We start from the raw sequence: 18814 nt of genomic DNA, 5'->3' as shown, positions 1-18814 counted from the left end.
CGTTTTACAACACACACAAACTTTCGTAATACACGTTGCTATGGCAACGCATATTACATAAGCAAATTAACGCTAGTAATATTTTTGTTGAAATTTTGTAAGTAAATAAGATATCCAATACAAAGGAAGTGTTATTTTTATTTTATTATTGCCAAGATTTGTTTAGCTTACCTTTTAATAATACTTTTTGTCTAGTCTTTATACTTTTTGCAATTTCCGACCGCAGTTCATCAGCGATGAGCAGCATGTTTATTCTAGAACAAGATATAATTACGAAATGTGTTAAACTATATACGAAATAAACAGTAGTAACATTTCTTTAAATGTTAACGTATTCACTTATGTTTTAATTCAGCTCAGAAATATACATGCAAATTTATGCTTTTTGTCACTAAGGTAAATAAAGAGAAGTTCTAAGCATCAACTTTGTGGTATAGTAGTTTCATGTTTTCTGTTGTCTTATATTTCCATTTCTTCGCTCTGGTATCGAGACAAAGCGCTTCGTTGAGTTCTGCCACTCAATACGCAATACTTTCACAATTCGGCAGAAAGTGGGAAATAGAGTGTTTTAACACTAGGTTCCCTCTGCCTAACCTGCTGTGTGCGGGATTCGACGTGAAACTGATTTATTTTTTTAAAACAAATTGACTGTAAAGTATTAAGTGTTTTCTTTATTGATTTTCATATGAAAAATTGAAATTCTTACTAACCTGTGCATAATACTAGGTAGCAAAACCGCTTTATACCACAACACGCCAGGATACTCATATTTAATGCAGAATTCTGGTATGAATACTTCGGAGAAACCTCTCGGTTTATCATCGCCTTGAGTCATAGATACTAATTTCCTTTGTTTATCGGTAAACGCCTTGATGGTGGCCGCGCGAGGAAGTAAGCAATTCATACGTGTGCTTATATTGCGAACCTGTGTGCAATATTTACTTATTTTATAAATGACTCTGTCTGCTAGACTCTAGCGGCTTCGCCCGCTTGAACTATACGAATATATATTAAATATATTTATGAAAATATTTTTGGTTTAGGGGTTGAATTCTAATAAAGCATGAATTACGTGTTCAATGAAATATTTTTAAGAGTCTAAATTTCAAATCGTATATAATCGGTTTTCCTACTTCATCCCTACAGGGTTATAATTTTTCAAAATCCCTTAGTGGGTGTTCACATTATGAAAGTAAACATCTGTCCAAATTTCACGTTTCTACCATCAGCGGTTACGGCTGTGCGTGCATCTATACCTCAGTCAGTGGAGACATCTCTTTTTATGTACATTTATAGATTTTTTAACTTCTCCCACAGCTGTTAGAGGAGGTTAACAGGCCGTCGTGGCGCACCCGCACAAGGGTGTGACTGTAAAGCGACGGTTGTGGGTTCGATCCCCATTCGAGGAAATGAAATATTTATTTACATTTATATTTACATTTCTTCGCTCTGGTGTAGAGGCAAAAAGCGGCGATTATTTCCGCCACGCAACACGCAATGCCTCCAGAATTCGCCAGAAAGTGGGGAACGGAGTGTCGTAACACTAGGTTCCCTTACTTTACTTTACTTCCCTCTGCCTACCCGGCTGTGTGCGGCATACAGCGTAAAGCTTCCAAGCTTAGCTTTCAAAGATATTGTGTGTTACTTGGAACACAATGACGCGCGTTGTCTCGTTGAAATTGTTGTTTGAAATTGGGCGGTGAAAACAAATTTTCATAAAATAAATATTATAAATACCTCAAGTAACGGTTGGTCTTTTTTACCAACAATCTGAAGGTTATATTTACTGGAATAGTAGTCCTCGTATGTCTCAAAATAATCCGCATCGAATATCGACTGTGGTGTCATATATTCAAGTACGTCAGATACTATATACCTGTAAATAAATATAAATAATTAGGGGGGATATACAAAAGGGGCCGTCGTGGCGCAGAAGCGGACGACTGTAATGGCGAGGGAAAATGAAATATTTAGTATTTACATTTCCTCCCTCTGGTAACGACCGTTGGCGTTGCGTTCCGCTACGTAACATGCAATGCCTGATGAATTCGTCGGAAATTGTTTACCTCCCGTATAGTAGTAATTTTTTTTTTCAGCTTCACGTGCGGGATACAGCACACAGCAGGGTAGGCAGAGGGAACCTAGTGTGTAGACACTCCGTTTCCCCCTTTTTGCCGAATTCTGGAGGCATTGCGTGTTGAGGGACAGAACTCAATGCCGCGCTTTTTGCGTCAACACCAGAGCGAAGAAATGGAAATATAAAAGTAAATAAATATTTCACTTCCTCGAGTGGGAATCGAACCCACAACCGTCGCATTACAGTCACACCCTTGTTCCCCTGCGCCACGACGGCTTCAATAGTAATAATTTCATAAATATATTCTGCATAGATCTCGAGAAAATAAACATTTACTTTCAGAGTTGTAGCTCTCGTAGCTCCTTTACTGTACAGTAAGGGTTAGAGCAAAATAATTTGGTGTGTCACTATGCATAAAAATCTGGTTGCCTGGTTATCCTGCTGCACCTTTTAGTATGCCTAAATATTCACTTTAAAGATTGTTTGTCTACTTTAAAAAATAGTTGTAAAGACAAGATTTAAGAAGAAACATCCAAAAATAATACGTACCTGTCAGGTAATATATTTCCTCTATACCAAGGTGTAACAACTGAGTCTTTGTAGGATTCTCTAGTGATATTAAGATTCGTTCTTTCCTGGAAAACAACATATAAAATATAAGTATTAAGGAAAATATTGATGTGACTCCACACGCACCCACATGTGATCAGAGATCGATATCGATCGAACAGATCCACACAAGTAATTACTTTATTATTTACATCCACACATATAACGTACACCTTCACTTCTCTCTTCTTCATATGGGTAATTTTTTTATATCATTAGATAATAATAATTAAATAACATTTTTATTTTATTTTAAAAAATATATATATAGTTCTCGGCATTGGTATACTATAGCTAAACAGGTCAGTATTGGTATACTATAGCTAAACAGGTATTTAGTTTGATTCTTGTGAGGGTGACTATGCCGAGAATCAATCCAAATACTGCCCGATGACGTTGGTGTGATACACCCGACAAAGATAGCGACGAAAAATGTCCTGTTTTTAATAGAAATATACTGTAATGACTTACAAACTGATTTATTTCTAGAATATTTTCATTGCCAAAGCCACATTTATTTTTAAAAAAATTTGATAACTCAAGATTTTATATTACTGTGTCCATCTCCGATTGACTGATATTTGATGAAAATTTATTTTATTTTAATCCAAGAGTGGTTCTCAAATAGATCGACCGATTTCAACAGGGTTTCAGTATCAGCTCTTTCCCAAAATAATATTTTATTCCATAAGATTGATCTATTGCGGTACCAGAACGAGAAAGGGATATCTGTCGTTCCATTTTATGCAAATACCTTTTTTCTATAATAAACCTAACCTAACGTTCAACTTCCCCGTCAATATTTATGACTCGATTTCATGAATGAAACGTGTGCGACGTTGTCGCTTTGATAGGTAAGTGTCTGTGTGCGTCATTCTTTACCAATGGCGTTTTATTTTACAATGATAAAATAATCAAACATTATTTTGTTTAAAAAATCACTTTCTATTTTTGACAAAATCTATTTCGTTTTAATTGTATTAGGCTTTTATAGAGTAGTTAAAACTGTGCTTTCATTTAAAGTAATGATGACAAAAATACTCTGTATAAAGTAATAATATTAGTTGTTTAGCACCAAGAGTTAATAAATACAATTATTGGTCGTATTTCAATAACATTTCATTTTTCTTCAAGAGTATTGACTCTTGTAGTGGTCGTTGTGGTGGCGCACAGCACGGCGGCATATTATTATTATTTTATTGGGAATATGGGAATATATGGGAAAAAAATATTTTTGTTTCTTCGTTCGGAATAAGACAAGGCGCGCCGTTCAATTCCACTACCATGCAACGGGATGTCTTAACTCAAGGTACCTTACCCTTGGTGTGTGTTATGTTATGAGAGATAAAGCGTGAAATATAGAAAATACCATTGAAGAAGGCTCGGCCACTGGACGGATCTCTTTATATGTTTGCATAACGTTCCAGTCTATATCGTAGCCATTATTGTCATTGACCGGAACTATATATAAACAGTTGACTTGTCCATCGAAAGTGATAAATTTCTTTGCTATTTCCAGCACTTGGTCAAATATGAAGAAATGATATCTGCAAAAAATCAATTTCAAATTGTAAATTTTACAAAAGTACTAAAAGAATCCTTATTAGGTTGTTAGATATTTTACATTAAGAAGACATCCATCGAGTCTACAATACAACCCTTTTATTGCGACCCAGTCTTTAATGAATTTACAATAGCTAACCCATATCACAATCACAAAATATTAACTAGGTTGTCGTTTGACAGTGTACACCGTCTGATTTTAAACGAGACTGTTGTGGATTCGATGCACACTCGAGGGAAATAAATAATTTTCACCGTCCGGTAACCTCGTTCTGGTAACAAGACAAAGCGCGGCGTTCAGATGCGAAAATCCGGTTGCTCTTAGGGAACACGGTGTCTTAGAACTAGGTCCCTCCATCTACACTGCGGGTTATAGCATGAAAAAGTACTCACTCTTTAACAAGTTCAAATAAAGCCAAATCTAATTGCACACTCGCATAATTCACTTCTAAAGAGGTTTCAACTTCGCCCACTGACAAAAACATGGGAAATTTGCAAAGGCGAGGCAAAGGGTGCAAAGTTAGAAAACCGTAACCCTCCTTTCTTTTAAGCAGATTAAATAACGCCTTTTCCCTTGAGTCTTTGGGTTCTTCAAATGCTGCATTTAATTTTATCACATGTAAATAAAAAACTTGATGTTCATAATTCCAATTTTTTGGTCCATCCAAGCATTTCGGGTACTGTAAATATGGAATAGAAATATTATGATAATATAGAATATAGTTTATTGCTCATAATTAAAAAAAATATATAAATAATATTAATAATATCTATATATTAATACGTGAAGCAAAAATGTTGGTATAATTTATATAGTAGAGTGCAGAATGCCAATATTTTTTTGAAAAAAGCTTAAGAGAAATATTAAAGTAATAAAATCAACATAATACACACTAAACCTATGTTGGTGTGAAATATACACTTTTGCATAAGTGACATACACGTTGCTATGGCAACGCGTATTATTGTACGCCTCAAATAGTTATCTAGTAAATAACCGTGTATGCAAAGGCAGTCTTAAAGATTCAAGCAATCTTACAAAATACAAACACCATTTATTATGAAAGTTAAAGGGCTTGCAGTAAAAAAATGAAAATGTAAATAATGCTACAGTGTACTTAAAATATAAATAATCATATTATCTTTTATCTCCCGTCCGGTGACGCTGTCAAGATAAACCCAGGTCAACAGCAATCGAAAAAAAATATCTTTTATTTGTCCAGTCGTGGCGCAGGGGCACAAGCTTGCGGCTGGAAATGAGACAGGTTGTGGGTTCGATTCCCACTCGAGGAAATGAAATATTTAATATTTTCATTTCCTTGTTAAGTTCGCCACTCAACACTCCTCAAACAATGCCTTCAAAATATGTTTTTTTTTATGGAAAAAGGACAAGGCAAACGAGGTTCGGGTCACCTGATGGTGATCACCGCCGCCCACGACCCCGTGCAACACCAGAGAAGGTGCCAGGTGCGTTGCCGGCCTTTGAGGTGGAGATAGACGCGCTTTTTGAAGGTACCCATATCGTACCAACCTGGAAACACTGCCGCGGGTAAGCCATTCCACAGTTCAGTGGCGCGTGGAAGGAAATTTCTACGAAACCGCACAGTAGTGGAGTGCCACATATCTAGGTGGTGTGGATGATATTTAAGTTTATGACGTGCTGTGCGGTTAGAAAATTCGGCGGCAGGTAACAGGTCAAACAGTTCTTCAGGACACTCACCATGATAAAGGCGATAGAGAACGCACTGCTAGAAGACGTCTCTACGCAGAGCCAAAGTGTCAAGCCTTTCACAGCTTATTGGGTCCTTAATGATTCGAGCAGCTGTACGTTGGATACGATCAAATGGGTCAAGCTGATACTGGGGTGCACCAGCCCAGAGATGAGAACAGTACTACATATATGCCCGAACCTGGGCCCTTTATAGGGCCAATCGGTGTTTTGGCGTGAAATGCCGTCTCACTCTATTGATGACCCCCAGTTTCTTCGAGGCCAACTAGGCTTTGCTTTCCAGATGATCGCGTTACTGGCAGTCACTCGAAACATTAAGACCCAATATACTGATACTGGGCGCGGCTGTAAGGGGAGTGTTCTGAAAGACTGGCGATATGATAAATGGTTTTTTATGTGGCAACGCTCAAATTTGTGTCTTCAGGGGGTTAAATTGAACCAAGTTCTTTTCACCCCATAAGGAGACATTCTCGAGGGATGCCTCAACAGAAGACACAAGTTTATTTCGGCACTGTTCAGCATTATCCCGAAAAAGACTTACGCGGCCTGAGTCAACAGCGTCCACCATGCTATCATCTGCATAGCAATGAATGCTAGAATTCTCCAGCATGTCATTGATATGCAGAAGAAACAGCGTGGGGGACAGCATGCAGCCTTGGGGAACGCCTGCGTTCACGGGCATATGCTTGGAGCAAAAACTGTCGACAGCGACCTTGATGCTGCGCCCAGTGAGAAAGCTGGCGATCCACCTACACAAATTCTCGGGAAGCCCATAGGATGGAAGTTTAGCAAGGAGTGCCACATGCCAGACTCGACCAAAGGCCTTCGCCATGTCCAAAGTAACTGCCAGGCCCTCTCCCTGGTTGAAATATGGAGACGAAAGTGTCTTAATAGGAATGGAGTGTCTTAACGCTAGGTCCTCGGGCTCCCTCTGCCTACTTAACCTGCTATGTGCGGGATACATCGTGAAGCTAAAAATAAAATATGTTCTGAACATTTTAGTTCATTTTATTTTTCTTAGTTATGTTTGTAAATAATAATTTAGATAGTAGAAAAATTGTGAAGTTTATTAGTAACTATACTTTTAAATGATATTTGTAGTATTTTTTTTTTGAAATAAATATCACATCGTTAATTTAATTTTCTTTTTTTCAAATAAAAAAAATATTCTACAAATGCAAAGCATAGCCTCGCGAATTGTTCTTATAGTAAGCTTACCTCTTTTGGATGTTTCCTAACTCTTTTTTTTGTTCCAGGCCTTGGATTATCATTTTCTTCGTCAAACTCTTCTTCGCGCCAGTTAGGAAACAATACTTTTATTTCTTTAGCATCAAAATCTACTTTTCTGTAATAAGTTAAGGAATGAACGTATGCATTGGTTTTACTTTGTGAAGACACAGCTATCCTAATATGATACTACACAAACACATGACACGATGTTTAGATTTCATATTTCATAATTCTAGGGCAACGGGATGACCCTGTTTTGATTAAACGGCGAATCATATCAGAGTTTCATACAATAAGGATTAAAGGTCGTATCTTTTGATTATTGCTTGATCTATTGATTGCGTTGACTTAAGAAGTTAAGAAGTTTTTATGTGCTCCAAAGGGCTATGTAGAAATGGATATTTGTTATTAATATCAGCTTGTATTAATATCCACTTGCACAATATCTTTAAAAAAAGGTTACTTACAAACGGACTTACATATAGACCAACATCAGACAGAGCGTATAGGGATTATTTTTTTTTTTTAAGGTATGGAACGTTAATAATATGTTTAGTGAAAATAACACTTTTTTTCAGCTTTATGCTGTATCTCGTATATTTAGGTAGACAGAGCATTGTTATACTCTCTCACTCCGTTCCCAACTTTCCGCCGAATTCTCGAGGCATTGCGTGATGAGTGCCGGAACTCAACGCTGGCTTCGCCTTGTGACCGGGCCTGGAAATGAAAATATTATATATTTCATTTCCTCGAGTGGAAATCGAACCAACAGCCTGTCGCGTTGACAATCACACACTTGTGGCTTTGCGCTACGACGGCCTCAAACATTTATTATCCAAATTTTTTGTATAATATATACATACGCATATTGTCGTGGCAGTAATGTTTCTTCTTCCAGTTCACCGACCTCGTGCAATCTAATGCAGACATTTAATGCAGCTGAACGTTTCGCCGATTTCAAATTCAAAAGCGGTAGTCCCTTAGTAGAAAATAAATTAATTTATATTAATATCTTTGATTTTCGCGACTTCATCACATTTTAAATTATGTACATTTAGCATTATTTTTAGAATCGCTTCGACTACTTGCAGTAGTAGTCCATGGTCACGGTAGTATTCAGTAGATACGGTTCGTACGGTTCAGTAGATTTAAACAAATATATTTTTTAATTTATATTGGGAGATCACTGCATGTGACTGTAAAAGCGACATTGTGGGTTCAATTGCCTCTTGGAGGCATGTCTTTTTTTTAATTTTCGCGCTTTGGTAAGAAGACAAATAGCTATGTTGACTTTCGCTACACAGAACGGTGCATAAAGCACGCAGTATCTTAATACTAGGTTCCCTCTGTCTACCCTGCTATATGAGGGATACAGTGTAAAGTTCACTTTAGTTTCGCTTAAGGGCTCATTTTCATTAATCGTTATAGAATGGAATCAAAGTATGAGAAACTTTCGTTCACGCATGCTGTAATCATTTTCCGGGTCCGCGTGCGGGCTACGGGAGATGTCCATCCGATAAATGCGGTCGCGTGCCGGGAACACCGGCATACCGTATATACTCGTAGATAGCATACTTTCAGTAGCAGTAGTCGGGAATGCTGTATATCGACTGAGTTAACTACCAATGAAAATGAGCCGTTAAGCATTTTATGGAAATAGAAGGTAGGCGGACGACTTGGTGTTAAAAATGACTGATCTCATATTTATGCCCTGATTAACTGATCACTATCTGAACATGGAAGATACTCGTATATAAGAAAATGTATCCTCCAATAATAGATACACATATTATATGAACGTAATAGAACCTAAAATAATGTTTTTTATTTTTTTTTTTGTTTGTCTGTGCGTTTGTCCACACTGATCTTAGAAACAGATATACTGATTAAAATGCAATTTTCATTATTGTATTTTGGCAAACTTACTCTAAACATTTGTAAGTGTTTGTATTATTTAAAGCGGCTGATAAATAAAAGTTATATCAATATAAAGTATTTTATTAAATTGGCTGAAACTTTATATGCTTATGGTCTTTAAAATAATAATGTCATTAGAACACGAAAGTAATTCAGATTAGTATATAAATAATTATGTAGTTCAAGCGGGCGAAGCTGCGAGCGGGTCGCTATTTGATAAAAAAACTATATTGAACAAAAAACTTACTACGATAGCGTCTTTTACTGGACACGAGATGGGCATTACAACAGTTATGAGCCTTAGCGTTCCATTTATTGTATTAATTTTCTCCTGTATCCACATCGGCATTATTTTTGTAAAAGCATCATGGGGTAATGTGTTACAGTATCTACTTAATAAACTTATTGCTGAAGTTGCTGGCAGGCGACCTTAAAACATAAAAATAAAATTAAATCAATCAACTGAAGCTACTATGAGGTCAGTCGAGGGCGCACAGGCACAAAGTGCGACTATAAACGCGACTGGTTGTGGGTTCGATCCCCACTCAAGGAAGCGAAATATTTATTTAAATTTATATTTTTATTACTTCGCGTCGTAATACCACGTACCTCCAGGGGGTGGCGACCTAAAATGCGGCATTGAGTTCGGCCATTCAACAAGTAATCCCTCAAGAATTCGGCGGAAAGTGGGAAACGGAAGTGCCAACTAGGTGCCTAGGTTCTCTCTGTCTATCCTACTATGTGCAGGATGCAGGGTGTTATATATTATTAAAAGTGAGTTTTACTACACAGCGTGAAGCTAAAAGAAAATAAATAATACATACACCCACTATCAGTGCAATATGGTGGAACTTCGTCGGTATCGTACAAATTTTCTTGAATTTCTTCTTCAGTTGGGGCATCTCTTTCTAGAACGTTTCCGTGTAAAAGCTGAAATTAATATTTCTGTTTCATTCTACTGTTAAATTCATATATACATACATATAAAAATCTTTCCAATTAAAATTTAAATGTTGAATTTACCATTTGGGACCATTTCACTTTTATAAAGAGACAAGCATGTGTGATGCTAAAAAAAATCCCAATTTGCTGTTCGTGTAAACCGGCATCTCTTTACGATTGACATTGTGGGTTCTATACCCGCTCGAAGAGATTAACATTAAATCAGCTTCACGCTGTATCCTGGTGCCGAGGAAAAGCGCGGCGTTGAGTTCTGCCACTCAACACGCAAAGCCTCCAGGATTTGGCGGAAAGTGGGGAACGGAGTGTCTTAACACTAGGTTCCCTCTACCTACCCTGCTGTGTGCGGGATACAGCGTGAAGCTGATTTTATTTTTATCTGCGGCATTGGTCACTTTGGAAATCTTAAATGGTTGGAATTTATCTTTTAAAAGCAAATGAAATAATGAAATTGAAAATAGTTTGAAGAAATTGAAAGTAGTTTTTGATATTTTTTACATGATTTTTATAAAAAAAAATCGCGGCTCTATGTTTTCCTCACCACAGCAATCGAAATCGAATAAAAACTAATGAAAATATAATTTCAATAACAAAACTAAAGTCTTAAATTATTTGGTCCGTCTTAAATAAGTCAGCACAGCTGCACGTTAAAGAGTAGGAGAATCCGCAGAGTGCAATGATGAACACAGAATGGCAGGTACTAGCGAGAATGTCACGGTGAGACTGAAGAAGAAAGTGCTTGTTTGGGCACGTCGAACAAAAGAATGGCAAAAACGATTTACGATGGAAAAGTGAGTCATAAGAGAGATAGAGGAAGACCTCGGTTGACCTTCGTAAACACAGTAACAAAGATTGATGACATTGAACGAGGTATAAAGCGTGAAGTTAAGTTATTTTTAGAGTTGAAGTTAAAATTGCCACAAATTGTTATATATAATATATTATACTAAATTATTGTTTTCGACTTACACTATGAACATATTGTTCAATCTTCTGAAATTCTAGGTTTTTTGCTTGAAAATTAGATTTTTTCTCTACATCTACTAAAGTAACAAAACTTGCATCCTTAGACCGCGCACGTCCTGAAAATTTTTAAAAGAGCATGAGCAAGAGCAAGACAAAACAGAATAGAGAAAACTGTAATAAATATAAATCGGTTAAATCGTTTCCGAGATTAGCGTAAAGAAATGCACAGACAAACAAGCAATATTTATAGAAGGCATTGCTTTTAGTTCTATTACGCTATTAAATGCCACCAACAACTTTTTTTTATATATCTTCCATGTACAGACACCATTCTGTTACGACAGTGTCAAGCGCACGCCTTTAAAGCAATTCGATCGCGTTTATTATTATTGTTATAGTACTCATGAAGAACGTGGCTTTCATACAAAAATAAGCAAATCGAACCAGCAGATCCAGACATTTTAGCGTTTAAACAAACAAACTCTTTATTATGTTAGTATAGATATGTATATTTACCTTTGCTTTGTATATACGATCTGTATTCTGAAGGTTCGTCATAACGCAATACGAGCGTACATTGAGGCACATCAATGCCTTCTTCCAATACACTAGTTGATATGACACAATTCACATCCCTGCAATAAGTAATTAAATAAGTATATACTAGTATAATATAATAGCAACTATAGTGTAATTATGTAAAAACTAGCATAGTCCACCACCAATAATACTTTTGTATGATAAGTATTAATTGTGTATATCAATAATTATTAGTAAAATAAAATAATATTAATTATAAAAAAATGAAATGATAATAAGATAAAAAATGTACAGACGAATTGTAAATATGTATTATTAAAGTATTAAAACGAAAAAAAACGCTGTGAAGTATCATTAGAGCGAACCGTAAATAAAGGCACACGGTAAGAGTATAATATGAAATAGTATGTAAACACGAAATTTCTAATACATAAACATAATAAATTTTCGAACTGCGACTTTAATTAAATAATTTATATGTGTAAACTTGCAAAATATTTGATGCTACACTAGGTAGGGGGACCGCCCATATTCAGATATGGTGTGCTCACAAATGTGACAAATAATTATGAAATTCATGTCTTAATTTATGTATGGCTTATTTCCATTAGCCAAATACTTTTAATGCATAAATTGTAAACCTAATTACTATATTTGTAAATATATTTTTGAATAATTTGTTTAAACTTTGGAGGCGAGAGAAATATTTCAAACAGAATATTAAAAATTCGTGAGAAAAGTTGACAAAATATTTAATTATAATTTGTTAATATCATTTTATCAATCTGTATTAAGACAAAGATAAAACATAACAAAAAGTAAGAAAAAATAAAACAATATTATAATGAAAAATAAAAAATATTTAAAAAAACAATAATCGAGACTGAATAAAATTAAAAAAACAAGCCGATTAGTTTATTAGGATTAACAGTCAGGACCTCTTTAAAATATTCCTGGTAAAGATTTAATTGATTGAAAAATTATGGGTCCCGACTGATAAAATAAAAATAGCATTTTTTTACTATAGTCCTGTAAGAATTTATTTAGTCCAATGGCCAGTCCAGTCCCACAGCCGCCATGATTAACGTTATAACGTCCTCTGTCTAAGAACACTTGGCCTGCTAAGACGAATCTAAGGATACCTTAATTATTAAACACCTTCAGCAGTTCTGGAGATATGAGGTAATAAAGATTATTACAGACATACAAGATACGCGCGAAAAATAATAAGACTTCCTTAGCAGTCGGGAAAAACAAAGTAATTTGTTGGTTGTACTTTGAATACATACCCGTTTTTAAATTTTAGCAACACCTGCATGCTTAATTTTTTTGTGTAAAATTCTTCTCTTATATGTTTAAAAGGATTTACGTTGAACCCAACGATGTAATCGTGTTTTAGAAAACCAAATTCAATAGGGTTAGCAGCTTTTACATCCTTCAAAACATTGTACAAAATTTTACATGTAACCCTCTTCTGGGTGAAAATAAGGCATGATAGGGCGGTTCGTTTATGATTAACTTTGAGTAAAGCTGCAAACAAGAAATAAGAATAGTTAATGTTTTGACACCTTCCCCAATGCTTTCGCAGCTGGTCTTTTTTGTCAAATACCTAGTGTGACATGACATATGTATTTCAAAATTTTATTACAACAATTTTTTTCAAAATTATTTGTTCATTATATTTCGCCAAATTTAGGATACTTCCCTCCCGATCCTCTATACCCCTAATTTGTGACGTAAATTCAAATTCAAATTTCAAAAGCCTTTAAATCTTTTGAAATTTTAAAATAGATTCAATTTTACTTATAGTCAATTAGTAACTGTATTCGGTAGATATGGTGATTAAGCTGTCGTATTTTAAACAAGTTTAGGGTACATCCAATTAAAATGAAAATTTTGTTAAAATTATATTCTATATAAAACAATGTAGGTACATTAGTATCAATGTTAGAATTTTTATTGAGCTTCGAACTGTATACAGCATGTTATAGCACAATAGGCGGCAAACAGAACCTAGTGTTAAGACACTCCATGCCCCATGCAAATGCCGATTTTCGCGACTCTATTAACTGGCGGAATTAAAAGGCGCGCTGTATCTTGCAATGAAGAAGACAGAAAAAATAAAAATAATTAATTCCCCTAATGGGAATTGAACCCACAACTGAAAAATACCAAAATTTGTTTACTTTAAATAACATTGTTATTATTACCACCATTTTCAGCGCAGTATGCTGGATTGTATTCTTTCAGTGTAAATAAAAGTTGATGTATTTTTTGTGATGAATGTTTCAAAATCTTGTTGTATCCTTTATCCTGTGCCATGGCCTGAAGCAGAACCATTCTCGCCCTGTATTAAAAAGATATTATAATAAAAATTTGTAAGATGTATAGAAAGCAATGCCTTTTCAGATTAATATTTTGAAACTAAATAAAACATGTTTAATTCCTCCAAACTCCCAAACGTCGTGTTTATAGTCACAAGCTTGTACATCGCCTCGCCCAAGAGGCGCCACGACGAACCATGGTGAAGAAATTCATTAACAAAAAACGCACAGCTCAAGTTTCGAAATATTCAAGACGTATTGAGTGGCGAAACATAACGTCGTCTTAACTTAGTCTTTGTCTTGTCACTAGTGTGAAGAAAAGGAAAATATATGTATCCTAAAATGAAAATATATAAAAAGGACATGCTTTTGTCATCACCACAGTTTTAACTACTTTATAAAAGCCTAATACAATAAAAACAAAAGAAATTTTGCTAAAAATGAAAAAGTTATTTTTATGTGAAAAAATGAAAAAGTGAGTAATAAAATTATCATTGTAAAATTTACGCCATTTGTTAAGAATGACGCCCACAGATACAAACTTATCAAAGCGACACCGCCACACACGCCTCATTCAAGAAATTGAGTCGTAGGTATTGGCGGTAAGGTTGTTTAGGTTTATTATAGAAAATAGGTAATTGCGTAAAATAGAACGAGAGACATCCCTTTTCGGTATGTCTTTCTGGTATGTTTATAGAGAATGAAAAGTGGTAGATCGACAATGCTTAGCAGTATTTTTGTAGTAGTAGGTGTTTACGTTTTTGGTATCTGTTCGTAACTGCGTTACACATAATACAGTATGGATACAATCGTAAAATAATAAAAAAATACTCCTGAACTATTGACATATCTTGATTATTTTTTTAGGGTTTCGTACTTTTTAAGGAAAAAAGGAACCCTTATAAGATCACTCTGTTGTCCCTGTCTGTCTGTCCGTCCTTTATCTCAGGAACGCTTGGAGTTATCGGGTTGAAATTCAAACCATATACTCATATCTACGACCCCATGATTTCCTAATATAAACATATTTCCATATTTACTTTAAAAAGATATGGCATAATAGTTATAAAATGCGTATTTCGACACGATAAAGAGAATCAAAATTCATAGGGTACTACCAGTTGGCCTAGAATTATGATTTTTGGCATCTAGACATCAGCATCAGATCATCTTACTCCTAAAAAATAATAGCCTTAAATAGCAAAAAAGGCGTATTTCGACACTACAAAGGTAATCAAAATTAATAGTACAAGTTTTACATAACAATAAAACTTGTATTATTGTGGAGAGACGATGCACAGCATCTGTGAGAGGGCGCTGTATACTTCCCTTTGATTATCGAATGATTTACACTTCCGGTTGCTGTTTTCGACCAATCAGCGATTCACCGGAAGTCACGTGGTCCCAGGTGGTAGGGCGCCGAGACGTTGTAAAGGCGACACTACGCTTCTTACCTCATAGCAGATTCTCACCAGGAGCCTTAAAATGATGCTGTGCATCGTCTCTCCACAATAATACAAGTTTTATTGTTATGTAAAACTTGTACTATTATTTGGGATGTGACGATGCACAGCATCTGTGAGAGACGTGTTTATAACTCCTGGTGACCACGCACGACGCTATGTGATCTAAATCAGAATGATTGTATAAATTGATTCTGATACATTCAGATAAATTGATCTGTAAAAACACAAAAAACACGAGTAACATTGTTTTATTTATAAGCAATTTGAGAAACAAAGAATTGTAAATTGCTTAATTTTTTTTTTTTTAATTCAATTAATAATCGCTCTGCCAGAAGCGGAGCCAAAATAATTAACTTCAATTATTAGACTTACTTATAATCTGCATACAAACAAATTTTGAAAGACATTTCGCAACTCGCTGATAAGCACGAGTAGGAAAGGAAGCTTCCATAACTGTCTAAATAATAAGCTAGATGTTCTCACTTTTGATATTGATATAATAACCTATTTATATAAGTATCGATTATTATTCATGAAGCCCTTGCTTAGCCTCACCTCTAAATAAGACAACAAAATTGTTACCTTTTGTAGCCCGTTTCCGGTGGTCTAGCTAGTTTCTTAATGTAGAACCTAGAAAAACATTTTTCTTAGGATGACACCACCGTCTCTAGAGCGTAATTTTCAATAGGTCTCACCTGTTTCACCGAAATATTTCTAATCGAAATATGATGTTAGAAGAACGAGCAAGATCAAAATGCCAATGAAAATGTCGTCCGGTCTATTGGAAACTATCTCCGGCTCAGACAGCAGGTCATAGATAGAACCGGCAACCGACTCCACGCTTCCTAACATCTATAATAAATTTATAGTAAGCAGAGACGCGTTCTAGAGTGGAGACCACGCCTCGCCAAGCGTAATAATGTAGGACGTCCTTCCGCCAGGTGGGGCGACGATATTCGTAAAGTGGCGGGCAACGACTGGATGCGAAGAGTTGAAGATCGAGCTCAGTGGCGTGCCATTGGACAGGCCCACGTCCAGCAGCGGACGAGGACCGGCTGATGATGATGATGAAGTAGTTACCAGAGTTAACTTTACCTTGTAATTGAAGATATTAGTACCATATATTAATAACACAAGAGCATTTAATAGAATGCTCTACAAAATACTATGTACTTAGCCCAATAATATGTTCCAATTCAGAATTAAACTGGTCAAACCTTTGAACGCCTTTGTAAAATTTAAGACTTGATACCATCATCACACACTTTGAGTATTAACTTCATAAAAGCATCAATGAATGCTCACAAAATTACAAATAAACAATGTACAAAAGGCGGGCTTAACGCTAAAAGCATTCTCTCCTAGCCAACCTTGTCATGTGGGATCATAAGTATGCAGGTACTTAGGTACAGTTTTGAAGAAAACTGGACTTGACATACGACGTGTTAGAAAATGTGAGTATATAAGCTCATTAGTTTTTCAACCAAAATTTAGGCCGACTAATGATTATATCATTCTTCAAAGTTTAATAAAGTTATAAGTAATTGATACTACTATACATTTACATATCAAATTATCAATTTTATAATATTTCAATTATCGCTTCTTAGCTGTATTTTAGAACTACAATAGTCCACTCTCTGAAATTCGCTTTTAGAAGCAACTTTACAGTTTCAAAATTTATACCATTTAAATACAGATGTACTCAATTTAAACGTCCGATTTTCCCCGGACTTAATGATGTCGTAGACATCCAACATGCTCTCCGCCATATTGGAGTTGCGACTACGTGTACACCTCGCTAGCCAGGTTCAGTTTAGGCAAAACTCATGGCAATATGCGGCGGAATACCTACGTTACGCACGTAGCAATCGCCAAAGTATATATGTAGACATTATATAACAAGACTGTTGACAGTAATAATTAGCACAATTACCTTACACAGCCCTCATGTTCCATAAAGACGATTATTTTCATTAGCTTTCCCCAGCTTTGGAACCAAAGTTACAAAAACGAATTACACTTCTTGATAGTCTTTTTGCAATATTATTGTGTATCATACTTTATGGTATCCAACAACTTAGTAATGTCTGTAATTCTCGCATTTCATATTTTATCCTATCTGACAACTTCAGTAATAAAAGGTCGTAATACAATACAATTCACTGCTTGATAGGCCCAACTGGCGACCTTAATTTGGTCTTGATTTGCCTTCTGAATTATTTAACTGCCTTCTTTTCCTCTTTCTCCTGCTTCTTATTAACGTTTCCTTCTATTTAAATGCAAATTTTACTACTTTTTCCAAATATGAAACTTTTATAATACTTATGTGGACTTGAACCGACTGTTTTAGTCAGTTTCTAATTTAGTTTTAGACGCATTGCTTCTTTTTATCCATTACTTAACAATTCATATATCAAACTTTTTTTTTTTTGATAAACCTTTCATTATCTATTAGAAAATTTCCTATTGGTTTGCTTTGTCGAACGCGAGTCGAACTGTTTTCTATCCTTGCTTTCTCGAACCGCTTGAAAATTCTTATTGGATAAAGCCAGAGATGATATGGAGAATGCTCATTATTAAATCGAAAAGAGTTTTCAGAGCCCCCAAACCATCTACACCCGTCTCCGATATACCCAGAGGCAGGCTCCGTATTTCTCAACACAATGTATACAGAAAGATACGGTTACATTTAAATAAAGTTATTAACAGTCATGCAATACCCTTGTACTAAGTTCTGGACTTGTGTTACCAGTCGGCGGATTCTCACTCCATACTACCGATATCCGGTATGCACCGATACTTGACAATTGCTAATGTATAATTAAATGTGTTAGAGTTTTATACTCAACTCATGCTTCTCAATTTCTTTGATGCATGTACGGTTGACGAAGGTCTAACTGCTTCAAATAATCTTGGAAAAGGATTATTGGTGGTATGGAGGTAAATGGCTAGATGCATTCCCGCGATTAAACCGGGAAGGGCCTACGGAGCCCAAACCATCAGCCACTGCCTCCGATACGCTCAGAGGCAGCCTCCTTATAACTACCCCCCTCCCGTACAATTGAGAGCATTTCTAATTAAAATAGTACCGAGCTTTTTTAAATTCTAATGGACAGATAAATGCACTTTAAATAATTGGACATACCTTATGTAATAGCCCGAGTCCACCTTAAGGCAACTAAGATAAGGTGACTGGCTAGATCTTTGCCGAAGATGCCATACAGAAGATCCCGTGATTGCTAAATACTATGACGCCCATTGCTAAATGTTATGACGTTCATAGCGATGGCAGTAACCACGAAAAAGCAGCAAATCCACAATTGCTTTATCCTCACTCCTCCAGGGTTGAGAAAATAAACCTCCGATATTCCGTGTTTGAAACACTTTTCCTGCCAGGCTTTGAAATTGTCTTCGAATCCTTGTGTCTAAT

General features: G+C 35.7%; 1 protein-coding gene across 4 annotated transcripts in view; it reads right to left on the bottom strand.

The window, feature by feature from the left end:
* Dcr-2 (Endoribonuclease Dcr-2) overlaps nucleotides 1–18814 on the bottom strand; it is a 57643-nt gene that overhangs the window by 25221 nt on the left and 13608 nt on the right. For 3 of the 4 annotated variants that reach the window (XM_085202432.1, XM_085202429.1, XM_085202428.1), the window contains 14 exons: nucleotides 13802–13938; nucleotides 12881–13121; nucleotides 11568–11686; nucleotides 11055–11167; nucleotides 9950–10055; nucleotides 9373–9554; nucleotides 8072–8187; nucleotides 7197–7323; nucleotides 4643–4929; nucleotides 4056–4233; nucleotides 2627–2712; nucleotides 1738–1876; nucleotides 711–925; nucleotides 172–254 (listed from right to left, as the gene is read on the bottom strand). In XM_085202432.1, the coding sequence (XP_085058558.1) occupies nucleotides 172–254; nucleotides 711–925; nucleotides 1738–1876; nucleotides 2627–2712; nucleotides 4056–4233; nucleotides 4643–4929; nucleotides 7197–7323; nucleotides 8072–8187; nucleotides 9373–9554; nucleotides 9950–10055; nucleotides 11055–11167; nucleotides 11568–11686; nucleotides 12881–13121; nucleotides 13802–13938 (2129 nt within the window). The remainder of the gene's footprint in view (nucleotides 1–171; nucleotides 255–710; nucleotides 926–1737; nucleotides 1877–2626; nucleotides 2713–4055; nucleotides 4234–4642; nucleotides 4930–7196; nucleotides 7324–8071; nucleotides 8188–9372; nucleotides 9555–9949; nucleotides 10056–11054; nucleotides 11168–11567; nucleotides 11687–12880; nucleotides 13122–13801; nucleotides 13939–18814) is intronic. The other variant, XM_085202431.1, reaches the window with a different exon arrangement.

Source organism: Heliconius melpomene, chromosome 18, assembly GCF_056956725.1.
Source record: "Heliconius melpomene rosina isolate 202511_hmr_F chromosome 18, ASM5695672v1, whole genome shotgun sequence".
Lineage (NCBI taxonomy): Eukaryota > Metazoa > Arthropoda > Insecta > Lepidoptera > Nymphalidae > Heliconius > Heliconius melpomene.
This window is presented reverse-complemented; position numbering and strand designations above follow the sequence as displayed.